The sequence below is a fragment of the Mesoplodon mirus genome (assembly GCF_964341445.2).
Source record: "Mesoplodon mirus genome assembly, chromosome: 12".
Classification (NCBI taxonomy): Eukaryota; Metazoa; Chordata; class Mammalia; order Artiodactyla; family Ziphiidae; genus Mesoplodon; species Mesoplodon mirus.
This window is the reverse complement of record NC_138988.1, coordinates 14,643,235-14,664,042: the sequence shown is the minus strand read 5'-3', so window position 1 is coordinate 14,664,042 and position 20,808 is coordinate 14,643,235. Positions and strand designations below refer to the sequence as shown.

General features: G+C 33.8%; 1 protein-coding gene across 4 annotated transcripts in view; it reads left to right on the top strand.

Moving 5' to 3' along the window:
• CNTN6 (contactin 6) overlaps nt 1–20,808 on the top strand; it is a gene marked incomplete at both ends in the record, with an annotated part of 242,731 nt that overhangs the window by 190,357 nt on the left and 31,566 nt on the right. For all 4 annotated transcript variants that reach the window (XM_082638597.1, XM_082638598.1, XM_082638596.1 and 1 more), the window contains one exon: nt 9,606–9,733. In XM_082638597.1, the coding sequence (XP_082494723.1) occupies nt 9,606–9,733 (128 nt within the window). The remainder of the gene's footprint in view (nt 1–9,605; nt 9,734–20,808) is intronic.

Genomic DNA, 20,808 nt, shown 5'->3' with positions numbered 1-20,808 from the left:
GTGCTCCGCAACGGGAGAGGCCACAACAGTGAGAGGCCCGCATACCGCAAAAAGAAAAAAAAAAAAAAAAAAAAAAAAAAAAGATTGTGATAAAAAATAAATGCCAAGAACTCTTTAAACTCAAGAATAAGAAAACCAACAACTCCATTAAAAAATGGGCAAAAGACCTTAACATACACCTCACCAAATAAGATATACAGATGGCAAATACACATTTGAAAAGATGTTCCACAGCATATGTCATCAGGAAAATGTAAATTAAAATGAGATACCACTACACACCTATTAGAATGGCCAAAATCTGGAAGACTAACACCAAATGCTGGCAAGGATATGGAGCAACGAGAACTCTCATTCATTGCTGATGGGAATGCAAAATGGTACAGCCACTTTGGAAGACAGTTTGGCAGTTTCTTACAAAACTAAACATACTCTTATCATACAATACAGATATTGTACTCTTTAATGTTCACCCAAAGGACTTGAAAACTTATGTCCACACAAAAACCTGCACACTGTATAGTTTATAGCACCTTTATTCATAATTGCCCCAAATTGGAAGCAACCAAGTGATTCCTCAGTAGGCAAATGGATAAATAAACTGGTATATCCAGGCAATGGAATATTATTCAGTGCTAAAAAGAAATGAGATAACAGACCATGAAAAGACATGGAAGAATCTTAAATACATATTACTAATTAAAAGAAGCCAATCTGAAAGGTTACATACTGTGTGATTGCAACTATATGACATTCTGGAAAAGGCAAAACTTTGGAGACAATAAAAAGATCAGTAGTTGCCAAGGGCTGGAGGAGATAAAAATGAACAGGTGGAACATAGAGAATTTTTAGTTCAGTGGAAATATTCTGTATGATATTATAATAATAGATACATGTTATTATATATGTTCCCAAACCCAAAGAATGCACAACACCAAGGGTGAACTCTAAAGTAAACTATGGTCTTTGACTATGACTCGTCAGTGTATGTTCATCAGTTGTAACAAATGTACCATTCAGGTGGGGAATGTTGACAACAAGGGAGGCTATGCATATGTGCGGGTACATAGGAAATCTACCTTTCTCTCAATTTTTCTGTGAACCTAACACTGCTGTAAAAAAAAAAAATCTTAAAATAAAGGAAAATTCAAAATACAAGGAAACATAATGATTCAGATAATGATTCAGTAGAAATCAGGATCAGAAGACCTGCATCATTGCTGTAGCTAAGTAAGTTATTAAACCTCCCTGATATGAGTTAATTTATTTTTTATTTTTTTTAAATAAAATATCTTATTTCCCTGACCAGGGATCGAACCTATGGCCCCCTTCAGTGGAAGTGCAGAATCCTAACCACTGGATCACCAAGGAATTCCCCATATAAGTTTATTGATGTGGGACAAAACTGCTAATTTTTAATATTTGGGGAGACAGAGAGAGTACTGTGAACTGTAGTGTTTGAGAGGACAGGTGTGATAGAGAAAGCTACATATCTTACTCCAGTTTCCCTAGGACACAAAACTAAGAGTGAAGCAGGTAAATACAGGCAGCAATGTAGGATCATATCTTATTACACTGGCCACTGACTCACTTTAAGCCAAGGGACACACAACAGGTAGGCTGGCATCAGTTAGTCATATAGACTGTCTCCAGACAGAAACTACTTGGGAATAAAAAGACTTTGGAAGGAAAGAAATAGGATTTATCTGCTGGTTGCCCCTTTGCCAGTGGGGTTGTATTATCTGGACCTTTGGCAGCCAATGGAACTAAGAGAAGCTGAGGAGACACATAAGGTGTGTCTGAAATGGTAAAAATCAAAGTAGGCTTGGGAGGATGGATGGAATTCAGACAAGTGGATTGGAGTGCAAATCTTCTGCTAGATACTTGGGGAAGAGACTCTAGGCTTTCATCTGGCAAGTCTCTGAAGGATGTACTCTAACAAATATTTGCAAATTATGAACATTTGTTTTCTCTTTGGGAGTTACACAACTCTTTACTGAAAAGAATATTTGTGCTCTTTCCTAACAGGCAGACAAAATAAAAGAGAGAACATATTTAAGAATTCCTTCCATAAATTTTGTTGAATTTTCTGTTATGTGTTTCCCCTTGTTTAGAACTGATTAAAGATAAAAAGTGTATTGTTCTTTGCAGAAGATGATCTACACCATTTAGTAGAGAGACTAGATTTTATTTTCTGTGCCCATTCAGTCATCTCTGTCTTGAGATAGCACTTCATTTTTATTCTGTCTCTATGTTTTTATCTTTTTTGTTATATCTTTTTTTGGGTTATCTGTTGAGTTTTTTACTATGCTGATGATCTTATAAGGAATAATAAAATACATTTTAATAATCCAGTGATTAAACCTTTAAATTTTCCCTGTACAGAGGTGTGAGATATTTTCTGTATATAACTGCCATTAGAGCTGTTTAAAATTATTGACATAAAAAGACAGAATAGGAACCTTTACTTTGATTTAAATGAGGAAGCTTATGTATCTACTTGTTTGTAGATCACTTTTTGTAGCTTGTTAAAATAAGGAATTTTTAAAAGATAGCTTATTAAATGACAGTGAGATAAGCATAGATATTACACCTTAACTATGCTAATCAGGTGCTAAAATTATTAAAATGTAATGTCAATATTTGATCTAAAATGGATTCCAGGAATGTAAATTGATACAACCACTATGGAGAACAGTATGGAGGTTCCTTAAAAAACTAAAAATAGAAGTACCATACAACCCAGCAATCCCACTACTGGGCATATACCCTGAGAAAACCGTAATTCAAAAAGAGTCATGTACCAAAATGTTCATTGCAGCTCTATTTACAATAGCCAGCACATGGAAGCAACCTAAGTGTCCATCAAAAGATGAATGGATAAACAAGATGTGGCACATATATACAATGGAATATTACTCAGCCATAAAAAGAAATGAAATTGAGTTATTTGTAGTGAGGTGGATGGACCTAGAGTCTGTCATACAGAGTGAAGTAAGTCAGAAAGAGAAAAACAAATACTGTATACTAACACATACATATGGAATCTAAGAAAAAAAAAACGGTCATGAAGAACCTAGGGGCAAGATGGGAATAAAGACACAGACCTACTAGAGAATGGACTTGAGGATATGGGGAGGGGGAAGGGTAAGCTGGGATAAAGTGAGAGAGTGGCATGGACATATATACACTACCAAACGTAAAATAGATAGGTGGTGGGAAATAGCCACATAGCACAGGGAGATCAGCTTGGTGCTTTGTGACCACCTAGAGAGGGGGGATAGGGAAAGTAGGAGGGAGGGAGATGCAAGAGGGAAGAGATATGGGAACATACGTATATGTATAACTGATTCACTTTGTTATAAAGCAGAAACTAACACACCATTGTAAGGCAATTATACTCCAATAAAGATGTTAAAATTTTGTAAAAAATAATAAAATAAAAAATGAATTCCAGTGGGACATTTTACTTAAAACCTAAATTGTGCAGAGCCAAAATTTATACATACTTTCCTCCTTCTTATCTAACTCATTTTAATCCAATCTATTTTACATTTTCTAGATATCAGTAAAATTAAACTATCAATTAAAATTTCATGGTCTACAGTATTATCTTTAGACAGAAGTGGAAGCAACACTCCAGTTAATAATCTAACTATAAAAATAGAAATATTGCTCTAGTTTCAGCAATATGAAATTGTAGTTGTCCAATGTCCTAATTTCTCTGAGTTTAAGAAATTTAGCTATTGCTAATCTACTATGTCCTCAAATTTTGTGATAGGCTATGGTCAATAACTAAACAAAAAAAAATCAGAGCCTTCCTCATTTGCTATTCATATGGGGTCCACATAATATAGATCTGTTTTTTCTATATATATGTAGGTAAATCAAAATTTGGACATACATTAGATTAGTTGTAGTGATAAACTAGATGTGAATGCTAATACCTATTGTATTTATGAAGCTTGTAATGAATTGGTATCATGTACAACTTAGGAAAGCAAGGGTAAAAATATTCGACATTAGTCTTTAGACTAATTCCTTAGAATGACACAAAATTTGACACACATGTTCCAGGTAAAAGACTCCTATGAGTTCACTTGATGTCGTAGTCTATCTTCCTGATGTTTTATTCACAATAGCTCATCAAGTAGAAGGCAAAGGGTATGAAAGTAGAAGGCAACTAGTTAAGGCATCCATTACTTTTGTTTTCGCTTTATGCTACTAACGTTCCCTGACAGTGGGAAGATTGAAACGTTGGATGTTCAATCACACCACATAGTCTGCCTTCAACTTATCAGTTAACCTTGAAATGTTTACATATGTTGGTGGCTCAGTTTTCTACATTTTCTGTTTTCTAATGTGACTATAAAATCTCCCAATGTCACTTGACTGTCAGACACAGCTTGTAGTTCTGAATTTCTACCTTTTTAATGCCCAAATGCAATTAGAAGAATAGCATGATAAATTACAAATGCTAACTATTAGTTTTTCTATTGTTGAATGGTCATAATATATCTATACATGTAAATGTCTTTAAATTCTAATTATTGTGTAACATTTTAAATGCAATCCCTTAGTTTGTGATTTAATCATCTGAATAGAATACTAAGCTTTGGTAATTTGGGGGAAATTTTTCTATTTGATTGTGTCAACAGGTGAAATATTCTAATTAAGTGGATATTTGAGAATAGACACCAGAGAGGAACACTGTTATCACTGAACTATGAAATGATTATAGAGGAAGAGTTAAAGAGCAAACATACATACACCGTAAGTCAAGTATTAGAACTTGGTGACACCAAGGACTGATAACCATATTGTAGTTAAAGCCACAAAACATACTGCTGAGTCCAGTCAGATGAAAGTGTTTTTTAAGACATCAGGCAGGAGTAAGAATCACAGCGAGAATTGAAAATGCTGGTCCGAGTCACGCAGAAGAGCAAAGACCAAAAACTAGTATCAGCAAAGAATACAAATAAGATTAATAGCTAGCATTTAATTAATTCAATTCTTATGACAACCTATTTCCATTTCTAAAATAAAAATGAGAGCAATGCGGATCGGAAAGATTGACTCCACAAGTACAGACACGAAGTGGCATGAATTCAACGAAGGGTCTTAGGCAGTGAAACGAAACACTGGGAAAAATCTTCTGGCATTAGGCTCCTTTCAAAAAGCCTGGCATATACCTCTCAGGTCCCTTTGTTCAAACTGAATTGTGACAAAACACTTCCTTCTTTCCTTGTTGTGACTGCTCATGGAGTTACAGAAGTGCTTACATTTTTTGGCAGGATGAGAAAATGTTTCATTAAAAACCTACTTATTGATGGCTAACCAGGAGTAGGGCATAGACAGGGCTGAGCATTTTAAACAGTTTATATCATTTACTCCTCATGACTCAGTGACACAGGTAATATTAATATCCGCATGTTACAGATGAGAAAGCTGAAGACTCTTGCACAGTTGAGTAACTTGGACCCAGTAATACAGATATTAAATATTAAGGCTCAGATTCAGTCACAAGCAATTGACCCCAAACTCCACGTTTGCTAATAACTGTACTACATTATTGCATAGGACAGTGTAACAGAAGAAGAAAAATAATCCTTAGTATTAATATTGCCATCATTATTACCTCATGTTTATGGTTAAAACTCTCCTATAGTAGGGTAGATCAAACTCGCCTTTAAGATTTCACAAACGCTTAGAACTCTGAGGAATGTGCATATATGCACACACACAAATGTTCCATCACATTTTGGGGAGTTATTGGATTCCGTGAAGGTCAGATTATAAACCTCCATATTAAAGATCATTCTATGCAAATACAATTATATATATATGTTTATATGTGCTCAAATTTGTGCTCTAAGTAACTATATTATTAGTAAATTATACTTTGTAAACTTGAAGTGAAAGAGCCCTTCTTAAAATAAGTGCTTCCTGGTGTAAAGAGAAAGGCATGGTTGGAATCTTGGTGCTACACTACCGAGTGTGTACCTTAAGGTACCCACTTCTTTCCATGCCTCACTTTCCTGACTTGTAAAATGGGAATGATAACAATAGTAAGCCCAGAGGTTTACTTAATAAGTCAATGAATTGACATTTATTATACACTTAGTAGAGGACTTGTGCAGAGTCAGCTTACAATAACAGTTCACAACCTGCTTGTGTTTTGACCAATGAGTTTAGTTGTGAAAAAGAATATCCTCGATACTAACATTCTCTATTTCTTACATACCTATTATAATATCTAACATAGTGCCTGGAACACAATAGGTATTTAATAAATATTTGCTGAATAAATTTAGAAGGAAAAAAAGTTTAGCATTGTTCTATTTCCAATCAGGAATTAAAATTGCTATTAAATTTTTAGAAGCCTTACCATATTCCATAGTACCAGATATTTTCCTATATGCTTTTATGATCTATTGTCTATTAGCAGTGTAATCTCAGCATTAAGTGCTAATTTAAATAAATATCTGTATTATATGTAATCAATCACTTCACTGTCTTTTGCTTTCTTCTCTGTAACTTATATTCTGTTTGCTAATTATTTATGCAAATTTCCATTTTTATCACCAGAGTGTTTTCTCAGTTTTTCAGTTAGCCGAGCATATCTATACTTGTGGTTGTGATTTGTTTTTAAATACCAGAGAGTCTTGTATGAATAAAGACAATATTTTAATGTACTTTATTAATATATCCTTTCAAACCCTCCAGGTGCTATTTTAAATATCTTTTAGAATATTTCAAAAGAAGGATAGAAAAAGTCAGTCTTTATCTTTCTCTATGAATGTTACCAAAACTATCAATTAAAATGTTCCAGTAAATTTTTACACGTGCATCCTTCCCTATCTGAAACTGTCAATTGCTCAGTTTTCTTAATACAATTGGATGTTAATTGGGTGTTATTTCTTTTTTTTTTAAATAATTTCTACTAAGCCGTGTTTTGATATGTGAGAGAACTGGAAATTCTCACTTTTCTTTAATAGTTTTTGTTTAATTATTCTGCATAAATTTAGGGTTATGATTAGATAGTTTGAGACCATCTATACTGTTAAAGATTAAGTTTTCTTACTATATTTTAACATCTCTTATTAATGAAAAAATAGTAAGTTGAAATATTCATACCATTTACTATGTGATAAAATCTCTAATTATAGTTAAATGTCTAGCTTTCTATATCCTAGGGCACTAGGGATAATTACTTTTTTAATCATCTAGTTTTAATAAATGATACATTGGTTTGGTTACTAGTTTGGTTATATTCATAAAACATTTAAATCTAAGATTTTTTATTCTTTTGCACATTTTTGCATATTTATCTATGAAAACAAAATGGATTCTTGCTTAGACATAAAGATAATCTCTACAGACTAAAGTTTGATTTATAATGAACTGAGCAATGTTCTCAAACTTTATTGTGCATACTAATTACTGAAAATCATGTTAAAATGCAAAGTTTGATTCAGTAGGTCTGGGATGAGACCATATTTTGAGGAGCAAACACCTAAGACCATCTTAAGGGCCTCTAATGATGACTCAGCAGATATTTCTTGAACATCATAGTCAACATGCAGAATTATTTACTACAAGTGACACAAAGTGATGGTTCTGGAAAGAGCACGAGCACTAGAGATACTCAGTTATAATTTTCAATTCATTCTTTGATGCTTATTAGCTGCTTAATCTTGAGCAGATTTTAACTTTTCCTAGTCTTAGTCTGTCTTCTTATTATCTGAAGCTTGAGAAATGTCAATTGATTGACTAAGATTTCAAAAGAAATAATCAGTTTCAATGATGACAATTTCAGTTCAATTTAACAAACATTACTGAACATACACAATGAGCCTGAAAAGGGTGGTGGACTTAGGGTAATATTAAACCACAGTTTGTATGAATTGTCCTTTTCGGAAAGCTAAGTGAAAAATTATGACATATAAACATTGGCATTACTAGCTGGGAAGTTTGTCTGATGGTCTTTAGCTATCAGCAGATATGTATTTCTTTAACATTTAAAATGTTTTTTTGCCAAAATTTAATGTTTCTGTGTTGCTTAAAATTCTTAGTTATTCCTAAATTCTAGAGGTAAGTGATGTACCCAAATGTCTCTCACATCGACCTCTTCTAATTGAATCAGGTGAAGAATTGTTTCTGGCCATAAGTTTGCTGCATACTGGAATAGCTTTGTTACTGTGTCAATAGCGGTATGATTCGATTGTTAGTATAAACTGGGATCAAGAAATCTAGACGTTTCAGAAATTAAATGTCAAACGTTCACTGTTGGGGAATACTCCAAGAAAATGACTTAAAAGAAATCTGATTATGTGCCATAGAACATTCTAAACCCAGATGTGGCCCCTTCCGCTCACTTGACAACAGAATATGGAACTTGTCACTGATAATAAACCCAACATCATAAGCTGGTTTCATACAAACTGTAGTTGGCTGATGTTCTGTGTTTCAAATTGGGTTATTAATTATATTAGCTACATTTCTTGTAATACACATATTAGAAACAATGATATGTTTGCAGTGAGAGAAATACTGTTTTGTTACTGTTAATGGATGTGACATGCATGCCAACTCTCTTTCCTTTCATTCCTTTAAAGCCATTATCATTACAAATGAGTTTTCACTGCTTATTTTTCTGCAACTCTGACTACCCACTAGTGTTTTTAGAGCTGTGTTTTTAAAAGGTCGTTAATTAAATTTATAAGACATAAAATCGGGCACATGGTTTTGTTTTGTTTTTCATTTTTTGTCTCCTTACTAAAACATTTGATGATGATTTTGCCAAGAAACCAATCTTAGGGGTTCCCTTGATTACGACAGTGTTCTGACATTTGCTTTTGACTATTTCTGAGTTTCAGAGAAAATTTCATACGAATCATTTTTTGAAAGATTGGAACTTCTTAAATAGCTCTCTCTCCATTGCGTACTATATGAATACATGTATTTTAGGAATATTTAATTCAGTCTGATTCTTGAAGCCTTCATTCTTTTTACTTCTCTCTTCCTCTTTTTAATGGGACAGGCCATATAACAAGATGGCCTGAGCCCTCTGGCTATGGAACCCCATGGATGGTTCCTTCAACTCACTAGCACAAGCAAATATTGTCATGGTTGAAAACCCTGTTGTTTGGTAGCTGAAAGTCCTAAGTAAAAACTGGTCTATAAAGCCACAGAGTAAACAATGTGAAAATTGGCTTGCGTTTCTCTAACGCCAAGTTCGGTTTTCACCAGAGTTGATTTTTCAAAATGCATAGTAACTAGTTGTGTTTGTTATTAATCAAGCAAATGGGCATTGTAGCACCAAGTACTCATTTGATTTTTAATGTGCATTGAAATCAGCAATGATAATTCAAGTTATAGCAAAATAAGTATCAGTACTGTGTCAGAATAAAAGCAAATGTCATTTATTCTAATATGTGGATTCACAGATTGCTCACAATTAAAAGCAGGATAATAGGAAAGGAATACATTCATATTAATAAATGCACCCATGGTTTCAGTAATGCTTTAAAATGAAAATAGGTCGTTAAGACTTACCAGTTTTAAAGAGCCTTACTTATGCTAATTACACATTTTCTTTTTAGAGTGTTTATCCTGAAGGATGGCAGCCTCAAGATACATAACGTTACCAGGTCGGATGCCGGATCATACACTTGCATAGCTACAAATCAGTTTGGTGTTGCCAAGAACACTGGCAGCCTAGCTGTAAAAGGTATTTTACTATCTTCATTTGTGCTTGATGAACATTGGAGATATGTATGCATATCATGACCTCTATCACAGTGTCAACCCTGTATCATATTGTATATGTGAAATGTTTGATTTCACATTTTATTTAAGAGTTGTGTTCCCATATTCATTAATAGCATGCTCACTTTGCCAGTGGAATAACAAGGTAGATGTGAATACCTTGGCAGTTGAAAAGCTGTCCAGCGGGTAATTAGACAAAACTAAAACTTGAACTAAAAATTTTGGATTTCCACACATGCCTCAGTGTGGGGAAGCCATGGACATTCTGTTGACGTCAGTGGGTAATATTTTTTTTGTGAGGTTTCCTTCAGAAACTCATTTTGTGTAAAATTTTTACCTGGATGTAAGGCTGCCAAGTGCATAATCAGTTCGTTTATTTCTATAACCCTAAGTACATAATTAGTGAAATGCAGACTCTCTTACATTCACCTTAATAAGCAGTTCTTTGCAAAGAAAAAAAAATTAAAACATTAGTGTCCATTTGAGTTATTATTGGATTCCCATCACAGTAAACGCATATGCTCACACAACTTCAGATGGCAAAAGTGAATACCTTAGTCTTGAGACTTTTAAACTAGTATCAATCCAAATGTAACTACTATCACCAAGGGATATAATTAGCATTAGATGCATCTATTCCCCATCTTTGCTACTTTACTTTATTGAACCTCAGCTCATAAAACTAGTCTGTTTAGGGGGAGCCAGGTCACTTTTATCACTTTATTGCCTCCTGGATGACAAAAATGACTGTCTTGAAAGACGAGTTTGAGCAGCTACTTAAGCCCAAATGATTAAATTCAGCAATTGATACTTTATCATAATTTCTATTAAAAATGAATAAATACAATAAAAAGTAGTTAGCTGCTATACTTCAACTATCCTTTAAAATGTCTCAAGGAAAATAAACACTCATCTTTATCCTTGGAAGATATTTCTTCCAACTTTATCTCAAGCCTATTACATTATGCCAACAATTGTCTGAAACACTCAGGGGAAATGTAATGACAGAACTTGTATCAAAATTCAACCAGTGTTGCACATTTTGAAAAACTTCACTTCTTTAAGATTGTATTGTCATCAGGTTTTTAAGACAGGTATGGACTTAATGTTTCAAGGAATGTGCTGTAGCTATATTTAATAATAGGGAATTTCTCCAGCAAAGTTTTGGCAATACTCATGTACTGAAGAGTGGGAATGCTTTATGTGTGAAGAACTAACATGTCCATTAAGGAAAAAAAAACAGAGGAGATTACCTTATTTCAAATTAAGAAACTACAGGTGGTATGCACTCATTTTTATTACAGCAGAAGATTAAAATATGGTAGAGGATAAAAAGGCATTGCAGTTAATTCTTACAGGTATGGAGAAATCCAGGAGGAGTTAAAATATGAAATTTTAAGGATGAAGACATCAGTAGTGGAAACGTAGTTTCTCAAAGAAAGTTTTGGTAGAATACTGGTGATGGGTGAGTAGGACCAATAATTTCCCTGCTAAAATACAATGATGGGGATGCTTTCACCCCAGAGACTAAGAAAAAAAGTTAATAGATTGAGCTAAATGGATAGTTTCTTTTCCTCAAATGTTTCTTTAGGCTAAATGCTGTCTTAATGCTGTCAATTACTAATTAATGGAAGAAAAGTAAAAGGAGAAGACTCACATAAATGTGAGAAACTCAGGAGCAGCTACTAACTTAGTTCTAATTATGGAATTTGGATATTGTAGAGGTGAAACATAGCCATGTTTCTTACTAAATAGGTTCCTAATTCTTAAGGTACAATCAAGTTGATATGTATTTTGGGATATTCCACAAAACACACCATAATCCTAAGGCACTCCCCTCTGTCTATGAGTAAGAAAATAACTAAGATTGCTCAGTTAAAAAACTGATATATTTTTGTTTATTTCTAGTGTTTTTTTGCTGGAGCTATTGAAACAAAATTATCTCAATCTACATTCCTGGTCAACTTTATCTTTTCTACTCTTTCTTCTTCTGTGGCACATTTCATCTTCTTACAAAGGATATAATTCACTTATTTACATGTATTTTTTTCCCCTATATTTCCCTTCCTCTAGAAAAGAAGCATAAAGAAGGCAGGGACATTACAAATTCTAGTACAGTCCTGGGAACTGTATGTGTTCAATAAATTTATTGACTGAGTGAAAGGATCTCACCTCATTCCCCTTAGTTCTCAGAGATAATTTCCATCCTGACTTCCTTACTCTAAAATCTGAAAGTTTTCAATTTTTCAGGGTTTATGCTTGTTAGAATGCTTCACAATAAAGAACATCAAAGGCAAATAACAAACTTGTAAATGTTTTCACTTTCCCAATTTTACGGTTTGTAGTTACATAATTCTAATACATAGAGAACCCCACACTCTGAAAGGGGGGACAGATATGAAAATACATGAAAATCTGAAAGACTTCATGCAGAGAACTCACTGTTCTGGTATTTTCAGCATAATACCAGAGGATGATTTACATATGCAAAAAGGGCTTATGTCAATATGCATGAATATCAAGTTATTTTCACTCATTTATATCTAATAATGGGAAGGAAATTGTGTTTGTTATTTTTAACCTTCATGAAATATCCACGTCCCATTTTAAAGGGATTTGGGGATTTCTTGCTTCTTTGCAATTGACAGTAACCACCATATGCAATATAAATAAACACATACATACATAGTAACACATACATTAAAAAAAACTACATAAACACAAAATGTGTACAGTATGGATAAAAGCATCTTTAGAAACTTTGCTTTATTACTGATCTGTAATGTATAATCTTTATTAAACTGTGGGATTTTTACACAAATACAGTTCTAAGATAAGTCTATCATTAGCATAGCTTCTTAACTAGACTGCTATCTCTAATTCCCTTTCATGTGGGAATGTTGAAGGTATCACTGCCAAAATTATTATTTTACAACCTACAAATTTGAAGCTTTAATGTGAGAAGGAATCATAATCCTATGCATTGATTCAAACATTTTCTTGACTATTAAGAGTGTAGCCATTTGGCTGTTTGTTAAGACAATTTAATACTTCTCTGTGTATGTATGTATATGTGTGTGTGCACCTGTGTGTGTGTGTATGTTTGCATTTTCTTGTCTATAATGTTCATCTGATTGTCATTATACAGTCAAATATAATTTTATTTCTCAAATCAAAATCTTACAGTGACCTTTCTGGTAATAGGGTGGTAAGGAGCAAATAAGAAATTTCAGTAAAGCTGATAAAACAATCATCTTTCTTTGAATTTACTTATCTGCCTCAGTCATGCAAAAAATGTTATTGTTAGATAACACGCAAAAAGATAATAGTTACAGGACTAAGATATTCTCCAGCTTAGTTTTTAGCTGATATGGCTTATCTGTGTCAAGAGGATTCAGAAGTTATCTGCACTGTATGTTGGAAATTTCTATTCCACTATGCAACAGGATAAAGCAATTTGTTATTCAACATAGGGAGTGCAATTAGCATCAGCCTTACCAGAGCCCCGGCAGATGCCCAGTGTAATTTGAGGACATGTTCCACAGGCACAGACAGAGAATGGAAAGGAAAGAGAGTTTAAATGTTTTCATTTTGGGGGACTTAGTACAATTACAATGTGTACATACACTAAGAGGTGTATGAAAATCACATAAAAGGGGAAATTATTTGATCTGGCATTTGGAAAATTATTAAAAAGCAGAGTAACAGCAGGCTATAAAATTGATCTTGTTTGCAGGCAACATTTGTTTTCGTTTCCCCACTGGAGAAGTTTCGGATGTCCAATTATAGGCCTCATTGCTTCAGCATTATTTTCAACTGAAATGTCGGAATTTGGAAAAGCATATCTAATGTGCAAATTAAGTTTATTGCTGCTCATTTAGTTGTTTATTCTTTGTGATAGAAGTCTTTATTTTATCAGCATGGAGAGTGGCCTATCCATTTTCTCCAGTGGATGAGGGTGTTCACTAATATGGTTCTACATTTACTAAGAGAAATATCGAGATAGGTAGATAATTGGAGGCTTTGTGGCTTTACACTACAGTTTAAAAGATTTGAGGTGTTGAGCCCAGCTGTATCCAGAAGCCTAGCTTCACTGAGTAAACCAAAAATACAATTTCACATAAATGACAAGACACAATGGAATACATCCATCTTTTTGTAGTGATTGAAGTCTCCCAGTACTGCTAATATCTTTCCCCAAATATTTAATTCTACATTCCAATTTTCTACAAGAATGAATTAAAACATTTAATAGAAAGAAGACATTGATTTAAAAATTATTAATGGAAGTATTCTTAAGGTGAAAAAATATATAGTGAATTTTTATACTGTCTAGAAATGAAATTTTCTTCCCCCCTCCAGTACTGAAAATAACGCTGAGTTCTTGAGACCTGAATTCCATAATCTCTTCAAGTATAAAGGAGAAAACAAACAAAAAGCTTTCATGTAAGCAAACACAATAATATCAATATTATTTTAGTCTTCATAACAATTTAGTTCATAGTCTTTTAAAAATATAGCACATATCACTCAGATGAAATTTCCAGGCATGTTAATAAGCAGCCTTTTTTCTTTTAAATATATATTATACAATATATAACGTAAAGGATGTTATATATTAATTATAATTAATGAATTATAAGTCTGCACTTTTTTATTCTGCAGGAAAATTTTCACTGAACCTATTATTGGTTAAAATTTTGCTTTGTTTTATCTATTCTTAATAAAAATAGGGGGTGTATAGCTTGTGCTTTATACCAAATAAAGAGGCCAGACAGATGAGTACATACCACTTCTTAAAGAGACGAAAAGCAGAAACTTTGAAATTAGATTAACTAGTTCAATTACTAACTAGCATGAAATCCTAAAGAGTTTGTTTTTGCTGTTTGCTGTTGTATTCTTTATTATTATCATTAATTACACTCTATTAAATATACATACTCTGCTCCAGGCACTGTTATAGCTGCTTTATGTATATCATCTCACTGGACCCTCCGAACAACACTTTTAAGCAGATGATCATTAGAGATTAAGGCATAGACGTCTGAAAGTACTTGCCGAGGTCCCTTGTTATTAAGTGGCAGACCTCTTTTTTTCCCTTCTTTTTTACCTTCTAGTAAATTTATGTAATAATACTTACATGAGACACTTTTACATGACATTGTTTGAAGTTCAAAGAAAATAAAACTATAGTAACTTGCAGATATTAGTACTTCCCCCTAAATATTTCAGTTTTCCTTTGTTAAATAGAGTTCAATATTTGTTTATATCTTTATCACTTGAGGTAAACTTTACATATATAATGAAATACATGTCTTAAGTGTACATTTGCTGAATTTTGGCAATGCGTACACCTGCGTAACCCCTAACTCTACCAAGATACATTACCACCATCCTATAGAATTTCCCTCATGCCCCTTCTTAATCAATCCCTACCCCCACCCCAGTCCTAGAAGCAAGTACTGTTACGATTTTTTTCTGCCGTAGATTTCATATGAACGTAATCATACAGAATATACTCTTTGGCATCTGGCTTCTCTCACTCAGCTTTAATCACTAGCTGTCAACCTTCTGTTTTTATTAAAAATGAACAAAACTAAACAAAACTTTACCAACAGTAGGTTTAATCTGTGTAGTAAAAAAAAAAAAAAAATCTTGAATTATAAATATCTTTGTCTCCAGTTTCCTTCCCAAACTTGTACACACTTGTGCCCTGAGTATTGGGTTAGGAATTGGAAGTTCAGTAATTTTTTTCTTGATTCCAGTCTGAAGCTAAAAGAAGTAATTAGACTCCTCTGTTACTTGGGCATTCTATTTCTAAACCAGCACAGTGGTCACTCAAGCTCTAGTGACATTTTTTTAGGAAAAATGTGTGTCATTACAACATTAAGAAAATAAACCCCTCAGATGCAAGCTCTATTTTAGGTCTGTGGATCCTGAACACTCAAGGAAACAGTTATTAGCAAATTCTTTCAAGCCAAAAAAAGGAATGGGGTAGGAGTGGGGCAAGGAGGTGTAGAGGGGAAAAATAATCAAATGAATTGATTGACTCTGATTCTCCTCTTCTGGATTTTATTTTCTCATTTCATCTACCTTTATCCCAACATAAATGTTCAGAAGAAAACATTTTCTATTAGGTCCTGTAGCCAGGTAAAGTAAAATTTCCTCATTCCATCCCTTTTAAAACTACAGAACACTTCAACCTGATGTTTTACTACAACCCAGCATAAAGTTACAGTTGGAGGACTGAGTGAATGCTATCTATTTATAGGAAATGTAAATATGATCCCATAAATAGTCATTGCCTATTATGTATTACTGCTTTGAAAGTGAGTAGTTGGCATATTTAATTCATTAAGCAGAATCTACAGTGCATGCTCTTTTAAAATAGATGTCAGGCTCTGTTTTGATTACTTGTTAATATAGAAGATCTGTGTTTACATTTTACATTATTACTTGCTAGGGAAGTTTTCGGTGTTACCTTGCATGATACTTAGACTTGTTTTCTCATTTAGACAACTTAAATTTTAGACAATTACTTTCTCCAGACAATTCTTCATTTGTTTCTTTTACTCTGGGGTTCAGGGTAGTCTTTTAATATTTGTTCTAAATCGTTTAAATATTGAAGTGGAAGATAAATGGGTAATGGTAACTGCAGAGAAACTGTAATATACTGACCATGGTTACTTTGTACATTGGAATTAAATCATACTCTGCATATGGTGGAATGTAATATAAATACCAAGTACTGCATGCAGATTTTAGTGGATATAAAACAAAACAACCTAGCCTACTGCAAGTATATGTATAAAGAGGAAAAATGTATTAATAAAGATTAAAAACTCCTCCATTTCTTGCTTGCTAGAGGTGGGGAATTAAAGACTCTATCACACTGATTTCCTTCTTTGTTTGTTTTCTCTACAGGGTTTATTTCAGAGTACTAGCTTTGATTTTCCTGTGCTTTCTTTTCCTAGAGTTAGTAATTTTCTTGTTTGTTTGCTTAGTTTTCTATGGACTTGGCAACAATTTATCCCTCAGTTCTATCTCAACTTTCTTCCTTTAATATCAATCTACCTTTGTGTTGGGGAGCCTGGTTTCCTAAGCACCCTACCTTTCTCTTGACATACTTCCTCATTTGGGTAGACTGCATCTTCCTATGGATTTCTGAGAAACAATTTAAGAAAAATGCAATGTTTTTGAGATCTTTCATGTTTGAAAATGTCTTTACACTATGATTACATTTGATTGATGGTTTAGTTGGAAACAGAATTCTGGATTGGAAATCAGGATTCTTCATAAATTTGGAGATGTTACTCTGCTCTAAAAGCTGAAGCCATTTTGATTTCTGACCTGTTGTTTGTTGACATCTTTTTTCTCTCTCTCTCTAGAAGTCTGTTTTTCCCAGTGTCCCACAATTACATGATGATGTGTCATAGTGTAAATTTATTTTCAACCTTTTTACAGGGCATTTGGTGTACTTTGTCATCCTGGAAACTCGTAGTTCTTGGTCCTGGAATATCTTCCCAAATAATTTAATAATTTACTCCATTTCTTTTTCTGAAATCCCTATTATTTAATAGATTTCCTAAACTGGTATTCGAGTTTATGCGTGTGTGTATGTATGTATGTATGTAACTATTTACCTATCTATGTATATAATATTGTATTTTATATAATTATATATATATATATTTAGATACATATAATTTATATACATGCTCATGTTATATATATATATATATATATATATATATACACACACATACACACTTTTGTTTGTTTCTCTCTCCTCATATCCATTTTATAGCTTTGTTGCTCTATCTTCTAGGAGATTTTCTCAACGTTATCTTCCAGACTTTCTATTGTATTTTTGTTTTTGGTATTTTGAAAAAATTTCTAAGTGTCCTTTTATTTTCTGGCCTTGCTCTTTTTCTCCCCCTTCCTCTGAAAATACTGCTTGTAGTTTTTCTCTTTTCTAGTTTATTTTTTATGCATGGTCTCTGTTGTCCCAAACTACTTTCTTCTCTTTCTTTGTTTTAATCCCTATCCTTTATTAAGAGGTGTACAAAGATACTTTGTACATTTGTTGTCTGCTCATATTTAAGAGTGGGTCACTAAAAGTCTTACAGAAAGCTCTGATCAAGCGTGGGGATTTTTGAATGACTGGACTTCACATTTAGATGATCTGGCCAAAATATTTCCTTGGAAAACTCTAAGGTCATTATATTTGGATCTTTTCTTGTAGGCTCATCAGATCCCTAGGAAAATGTCCCTCACCTCCCACCCAGGTTTCCTGCCTGGAGAGCAAAGGCCCAGCAGACAGCACCCTCAGAACTGCATAAGGTTACAGCACATGGATCTCAGCCCTCACCCTGTACATGTTTCCTTAATTCTGCTATTTTCAGTACAAGCCCCCCACCCTTAACTGCTTGGTGACCAGAAGTTCAGAGACCCTCTGTTGCATATCCTCTCAGGAAAGTAATTTGCTGGTCTTCTTCTGAGATGGGAAAACATTCTTGAGACCAAATAGCATCCTATTCATAAATTCCAAAATGAATTAATTTATAAAGACATGTTAAATAAGTTTTCTCCTCAGCCTTCCCACTGCCAGCCTATGACTGACCTTTACAGTAAGTCAGTTAGAAGTCATTCAACTTCATTCCACTTCCTCAAATTTTGTCTCCCCTTTTCATCTCTGTTTTGGTGGATTAATGTCTTAGAAAAAAAATTTCTTTTGGCATCATTTTTTATATGTTTATAAAGAACTTGAAGTTAATACTATGTAATCAATTATCATCGCCAGGATGTTGTACATCCTATTTTTTATTGTGATACTATTTTTCTCTGCTAATATTTAGAAGAAGTCAAGCTTTAGCTATTTTTTGCTTAAACAAAATTTGTCAAGTAATCTAGAAAGCACAGTTTGGGAGATTATGGGTCATGGACTCAAATCTTCCACTTGTACACTAGATATGATTCCCTCTCACATTCAGGGACATTCTCTCTCTCTCTCTCTCTCTGTCTCTCTCTCTCCCCTTACCCCCTCCCTCTCCCTCACTTGTCTTTTTCATCTCTATTATCCCCTCTAATGCATCACTCCCACAACCGTACTTGCATATTGTTACTCCCATCATTAAAAAGCTGTCATTTTCTGACCTTACTTCCCCTCCGGCTACTGCCATATTTGAATTTTCTCCTTTATATCAAAACTCTTTTAAAACGTTGTCTATACGTGCTTGCTTTTTTCAGTCCTTCTGGTCAATTCTGTTTTGAATCCATGCAACCAGGCTTTTTTCCTACCATTTCATCAATACTGTTCTTAACAAGGTGACTAGTAGTCTCCACACTGTTTTATCCAGCGGTCAGTTCTCAGTCATCTTACTTAACATATCAGACTACTGATCACACACTTCTTGATACACATTTCTCACTTGGCTACCAGGACATAGTATTTTTCAGGTTTTCCTTTAACATCTTGAGTCACTCCTTTTCAATTTCCTTTTCTAGTTCCTCTGAATCTTACCAATTTCCTAAATTTGGAATATCACAGGGAACTGTCCTCGAATTAAAATCTACAAGCTAATTCCCAAAATGATAACCCAGCTTAATTATCTATCTTAATCCCAAATCCAACTGCCAATTTATCTTCACTTACCAATTTACTATATCATAACACTAACCTCTTAATTCTCACTCCCAGAACTTGCTCCTGCCACAGTAAATCCCCACTATATTAATGACAGCTTACACCGACACTTGCTCAAGCCAAATCCTTGTAGTCATTTTCATTCTTTTCCTTCTTTCAAACCCCATATCCCATTGTCCAACAAATGGCCTCAGCATCAAGATATGTAAAGAATCTAACCAGGTCCCATAACTTCAATGACCAAACATTAGTTTAAACCATACTGTCACTTTCCCAAAGTGTGTCTCTAGCACAGAGATACCCAACTAAGTTTATTTTGCCTCCTAGGGGACACAGGGCAATGTGTAGGGATATTTCTCGTTGTCACAACTGAAGGATCTACTAACATCTAGTAGGTAGAGGCCAAAGATGCTGCTAAATATCCTATAATGCACAAAACAGCCTCCCCACCTCACTCTGAATCCACTTACACATACATGCGACAAAATATAATCTGGCCCAAAATGATAACAATATTGAAATTAAGAGACTCACCCACAGCCTCAAAAGTATGGGTCTCAATTCCATCTTTGTCTCCCTTCTAGAAGCTTGAATGTTCCTATTAAACTGTAGATGAGTTTTTTGCCTCTGTTATGGAAATCCTCTAAAGGCTCCTCAGTTTGGTGTTGTTTCATTTGCTCAGTATTCACACTGATGTACACCTGGAAGAAAGTAAGGGTTCAATACTAATTAAATGGTTTTGAATAAAATACTGAATAAACAATTAGTATATTTTTATGTTAAGGGTTTCTACATCTGTCCAAAGTAGTGCTCACTTCTTTTTCCAAATGACATTAAGCATCATACTTTCAAGCTATTATCTAAAAAGCTACTGATAAATGGCCTAAATATTTCCAATCCTACATGTAATCTGTTACAAAAAGTTAATAACATTGGTGAAACTTCTGTCCTGACTAGTTGAAGTAGATTTATCACACAAACATCATACCAATATCAATCACAAATAATGTAAAAATATTTAAAAAATAAAAATCTCAAGCAGAAATTTTGGTGGTCTCACAGTGCCAGAAAGAAAAAAAGTGGGGCTTGTAATCAACCAAATAGAATGAGGCCAGCTAAACAATTCTATCTTGAATCAAGACATCTCAGGGACTATGCCCTAGTAATAAAAGCAGAGCAAAATTGACCAGGACTTAAAATCACTGACTTCAGACTCAGTTTGTATCAATTCCTGACTAGATTCTGCTCTTTTTCAATTGCCTGCTTAAAAAGTAAGTCTTCTTGGGAAAAATACAACAAAATGAAAATACTTACACTTTGAGCCACAGTGCCTGACATTTAATAAAATGTTACCAAAAATAGCTGGAGCCAGGACCAAATGACCAAAACCC